This window comes from Leptidea sinapis, chromosome 27 (assembly GCF_905404315.1).
Source record: "Leptidea sinapis chromosome 27, ilLepSina1.1, whole genome shotgun sequence".
Taxonomy (NCBI): Eukaryota; Metazoa; Arthropoda; class Insecta; order Lepidoptera; family Pieridae; genus Leptidea; species Leptidea sinapis.
Genome location: NC_066291.1, coordinates 2363954 through 2369953, shown reverse-complemented (window position 1 = coordinate 2369953; position 6000 = coordinate 2363954). Strand labels below are relative to the sequence as shown.

The 6000-nt window shown below is 36.6% G+C and overlaps 1 protein-coding gene across 1 annotated transcript in view; it reads right to left on the bottom strand.

The window, feature by feature from the left end:
* Positions 1-4998: 4998 nt before the first annotated feature.
* The window catches only part of LOC126972847 (uncharacterized), a 56036-nt gene continuing 55034 nt past the window's right edge, over positions 4999-6000 (bottom strand). Inside the window, exon 8 of the mRNA XM_050819941.1 lies at positions 4999-5753. Within this exon, the coding sequence (XP_050675898.1) occupies positions 5439-5753 (315 nt within the window). The 3' untranslated portion in view covers positions 4999-5438. The remainder of the gene's footprint in view (positions 5754-6000) is intronic.

Here is a 6000-nt window from a genome sequence, read left to right as displayed (position 1 = left end):
TAAGCATACCCTGTACTGACGTCTACATAGCAATGAATACTGCTGTATTGCAGCATATCATTGATATGCAGATGAAATAGTATAGGGGATAGCCTGCAGCCGTGCGGGACACCAGCGTTTATGGGTTGTAAGTTTGAGCGTGAAGTGTCAATTAATACCTTGATGCTCCGACCAGAAAAGCTAATGATCCATGTGCGCAACCTCTCAGGAAAGTAGGATGGCAGTTTCGCTATAAGCTCTTTGTGCTATACCCGATCGAAGGCCTTTGCTATGTCCAGAATCACCGCCAACGTCTCCCGCTTCGAATCAACCGTTTGCGCCCATCTATGGGCAGGCTATTAGCTGGTGCTCCTCTAGGTATCCCATGAGCTGGTAGTATAAAATCGACTCCATACCTTGGAGACAATGGAGGTAATGGCAATAGGGCGGTAGTTGGATCCGAGCGTACATCTTTCTTAGGAATCGGATGCACTAAAGCTGCCTTCCATAATTTCGAGACTATGCCTGATGCATAAGAGAAAATGGATACAGTACCAATTTCGGAGTACATGTCCGTAGCACTATCGCCTACATGGTACATCGTATAATTAACTATGAATTGACGTAATCAGAATCCAATTACAAATTGGGGTAGGTACTCTTTCTTACAACAGTGTCTGGCAATATTAACTAAAGTTTAGAAATATAAAGTTGGCTTTAAGTTGAATCATGTTGCTTGCAATAAGTATAGAAAAGTAAACAACGGCCAAAGTATTTAACAGAAAATTTAACTCGAATATGGTTGTTTACATCGTTAAGTGTAATTTGCGCAAATTAATGAATAGAAATTCTCAACTCTAACACTTCACCAACAATTTAGAATATGCTTCAAGAATATTACAACTTGTTCCATTTCTCATAAACTTTGTAGGTTTAACAATAGTTTATATAAATTAAAATAAAATGATTTTTAAAAATTGCAAGATAAAAATAAAAAAGCTTTTTTCATTCCTTAATAAAATACAATCTAAAATTTTATAATGAATTGAAGAGCATACATTTTATGTATTGACGGAGAAAAAAATATTATTGAGTACATATTATTTTTATTTATTTACTAAGGAATTCTTCATATAGTAAAGCCTCCTTCATTTCACTTCACATAGTTCTGTTACTTATTTCTGTTTGCGTTTTATTAGTCCAATTTATTCCTGCTGTTTAAAAAATATAATAATTATATCTCTGGTGCTTTTGAATAGGTATGTGAAGTTTTTTTTATGGAAAAGAAGGAGAAACGAGCGTACGGGACACCTGATGTTAAGTGATCACCGTCGTCCACATTCTCTGGCAACACCAGAGGAACCACAGAAGCGATGCCATCCTGTAAGGAAGTACGCACTTTTTTTTGAAGGTACCCATGTCGTATTGTCCCGGAAACAACGCACAAGGAAGCTCATTCCACAGCTTTGTGGTACGTTCCTTGAAAGCCGCACTGTGGAAGAACGCCACACATCCAGATGGTGAGTATGATATCCTAATTTGTGGCGTGTCGTGGGAATATGTTATGTAAACAACCTTTTTGGTCTAAATTTCACAGCATATTTCAGCTTAAGAGCAATTAATCCAAGAGAACGCGAAAAAACCTAAACATTATTACACCTATTCGGGATTTAAATATGGAAAAGAAACAATTTTAACTGTTATGAGTTGGGAATGTTAAATGATTGTTGATATAATATAAAGCATATTACAGAATTCAAGTTACTAATCATAAATTAGCACCGCACATCTAGTTCAATAGCTTAGACATTAAGAAGATAAAGAGATAAGGGAAAAGACATAGATATGAAAGATAAAAGGACGCTAATATCTACTACAAACTTAGTCTATAGCTTATGAGCAATTTTTGTATTCAAAGGCGTAGCAATGCAGGAATGTAGGTGGACGTAGTGTTGTCAATATATACTTCAGGGAATTGGACGAATTTACCACGAAACGTGTAACAAGTCATGTTCGTCTTTACCCATCTAAGATAAATTACCTTCTACTATCAGTAATTAGCTGTCAATAATCTGAAGCTGTCCCAATATACCCGATAAGTCATTCTTATCGCCTTATATTGGGACGCGTGAATTGAAATATCCATACAAGCTTCTGCTACCGCTGGTAAGCTATACGTCCTCCCATTGACAGACAGCGTGTACAGATAAGGTGAGTTACCGTCGATAAAACTATGTGACAGAAAAGTCAACGATAGTTACGATTTTTATCCCAAGTAGGCCACAACCGGAGATAGACTGAATATTGGGAACGGCCGCTAGACACTTACTGAGCCTATCTCTACTTATAAATAAAATTGGAGTGTCTGTTTGTAATATTGCTATAACCGTTTTTTTACTATATGTATGTGAATATATATACGGTACATACACCAAAATAACATTTATTAAAAATTTTGTCCGTCTGTCTATCTGTTTGTTCCGGCTAATCTCTGAAATGGCTGGTCCGATTTTGATGGCACTTTGATTGGTAGGTAGCTGATGTAATAAGGAGTAACTTAGGCTATTTACGTTATTTTAGAAAATGTCTTTGATTAAAAAAAATGTTGCAGTGTCCAATAAACGGTCTAACTCTAAAAATAATTTACTTTTCAAAACAACATTTGCCGGGTCAGCTAGTAGTAGCGTGGTCTCTTGAAACATTAATATCGGGAACTTAAGCATTTGCGCTGTTTTATTTTCTTAAAAATAATAGAAGTTTGTGATTTTTAAGTTATATTCCTCACTTTTGAGATTAAGAATTATGCAAATTTCATTTGTACTAAGTAATAATAAGTGCTCTATTGGGCAGATGACATCGTGCAGGCGGTGGGGAGGAACTGGATCGATCAGGACAAGGATAGGGAAAAATGGAAACCCAATATTGATAACCAAAATGGGGTCCATAACCAAAATTTTATAAGGAAAAAATAATTAATTTGGTCAGTTTAATTAAAACTAACACTAGATTTTAAGAGTTATAGAAATTATTATTATTATTATAATTTTAAGTGATAATTTTTTAACTTAAAAATAAGAGACTGTTTAGATTTACAAGAGCGACATCTCAAGTCAATTTTCTAATATACAATTGTTGGGGTTGAGCAGATTATCGACTGTAAAGTAGATCATGTAGATGTAGCCACAACCTGAGAGTTGAACAAGATATACCAATTGATTGTGTAATTAATACCAGAAGTGAGGGTTATCACTTTAAAAACAACAAATTGTTTAGATTTACAAGAGCGACATCTCAAATCAATTTCCTAATATGCAAATATTGGGGTTGATCAGATTATCGACGGCAAAGTAGATCATGGATGGATGGATACCAAAGTTTCGGTCGATGTGTTATCGGACGGTTGGCTCAGTTGGTAAGAGCGCACGGATCGAACCCGAGGTGCGGGTTCGAGTCCCGCCAGAATTTTGTTTCAAAATAAATTTGTATAAAAATAATAGCAGTTATTCAATAAATATGTCAATTCACGTGGAATTTACGGGCTAATACTTTTAGTTTATCCAACTTAAAACAGGTGACGGAGTTGAAGGCCTGCGATAAAAAAAAACTTTGTGTCTTGCAAGCTTTTGGAATCCATTGAAATCGACCGATGAGCTAATTTTAAGGCGACCTTGAGCGATATGAGATCACGGCTGCCGGCCCGCTGAGAGAAGTACCAAAAAAATGCGTCACGCCATGCCAAAAAACTTGTTTAACTTCAAAGAAAAGTGGTAGTTCAAAAAGGCTTGGCAGTGTTAACTATAACCAATAGCGAGCATTAGCAACCTACAAATAAGACTTAAGGATATGTGTAACAGGATTAAGTAGTGTTTATAGCTCCAAATTCTATACTTTCACAACAAAACTTGTCTAAAAACACCATGTTTGCGTGTTTTCTACTTACTCGTCGCCTTAATAATAAGAGTGTCTACTTGAACACCACAACAACACGTGTTAAAGGCATCTCGGAATATGACCTATAGTGCCGATGTACATTGTAAGTAGATACAATGTTTGGCAATGTTTGTGCACCTGTGAACTCCAACAGTGACACAAAAGTTTCAGTACTACCACGCGCCCCCGCACTGTTAAGCCACCCAGTACGAGCGCAAATCCGTAGTGCGAGACGGAATGTTACTGAGAACTCACTACACTCAAACTGATGAAGGAATGACACTCAGAATGGTCTGAAAATAGGTAATACTGACGCAAAAAAATTGGCATGTAAACAAAATATAACACGTCATTTTAAATACTTATTGTACATGCACATGCTTTAAAGATGTTGCAGAAGTATTTTTGTAGGATTATATGTATGTTATCAAGATTTATTTCAAATTATTTTTCATTAAGTTTTATTTTTATTTCATAAACAGCACTACTGTCAATATTAAAAATTTTTAGTCTTCGCTCAACCCGCGAAATATGACCCAAGGTAATATCATATATTCTTCTTGCGTTTCGTGTCCAGTGGTTAATTCGTCCATATTCTATGCTAATTAATTAGGAGTTAAGTGCTTAAATACAATATATACTAGATAGATATCCCTAGACAAGAATGAACTTGGTCCCTCCCAGCAAAATGAATCATTGCTACGCTCTTGCCAGGTATCATGTACCGTAATAACTAAATTTCATTCTTAGAATGTACAAAAATAAAGCTTCTTTATGAAATACATCAATATTGAAGCCATTGAAAGAAGTTCGTTAAAAAACGTTAGTAGTTACATAACTGAAATAGTCTCCTCCACTAGGATTCCAAGAGCTTTCTTCCAGATTTTCAAGTAATTAAGGACGCTCAGCCCATTTCCATAAATATCATATAATAATTTTGACCTTTAATTCATATTAATGTGCGGTGTGTGTTAATAAATTTTGATATACAATAATATCAGAATTTTTTTATGTCATATATTCTTAGGAAATGTTTATTACCTTATTACAAAAAACAACATAAATATAAAGATTTTAATTTGAGTAACAAACGGAGTTTCGGGATCTTTTTTTATGACAACAAGGTACGTGACCAGCAGGACGTTCAGCTGATGGCAAATCATACGCCCTGCCAATTACTATTTAAAAACCCGAAAATTCTGAGCAGCACTACAGTTGCGCTCCTTGAGACATAAGTTGTTGAGTCTGATTTGCTCAGTAATTTCACTAGCTACGGCGCCATTCAGACCGAAACACAATAATGCTAATACATTACTGCTTCACGGCACAAAAAGCGCCATGTGGTACCCATAATACCAATGGGCCTGGGAAATTCCTATTCCCTTAATGCCCCGGGGAAAGCAATTTTAATTAAGCGGCGTCTGCAGACCACACCCTTGTCTGAAAATGAAAACATAGAGTCATAGTGGACGGAGCAAAGACAATGAACTCATAGCATTCATCATTTGTACAATAGAAAAGTGTTATCTTTAAACATTTGTAATAGTTAGTCTTCTAGGACTACGTGGTCTATTCATACTGGTGACAGATCCCCTCACATGTATCTGGACAGTTGGGACGTCGACAGCAGAGTGGAGGCTGGCAGCTCGTGAAGCTCTCGGCGAAGGAGCACAGACTCGAAGATCAACAGCGTGTAGACTGGCAGCTCTCGAAGATCTCGATGTAGTTGGTACATGTTCTGATGGTGTGGTGATGGCTTGGAGGTCAGCTGCGGAGCGGGAGCGTCGCGGTGGACTTTCAGGTATCAGGGCCATGCCGCCCATACTGCCTACGAATACTGAATTCTGCAAACGTATTTCATGGTTACATATGTGTCAATATATTTGGGTATTATTTTCAGGATGATGTCTGATGTGTTCTATAAAAAGTAAATACAATTTACTTGAAGGCTGTCAAAGCTACTATTGTATGAGAGCATCAGCCTAGCGAAACTCTAAAAAAAAGTGATTCAATCGATTGTATTAAAACGTCCAGTGATTGATAGATTGACAGATGGCGGCTGTAATCTTATCGAAAACGGAGATAGCCGAA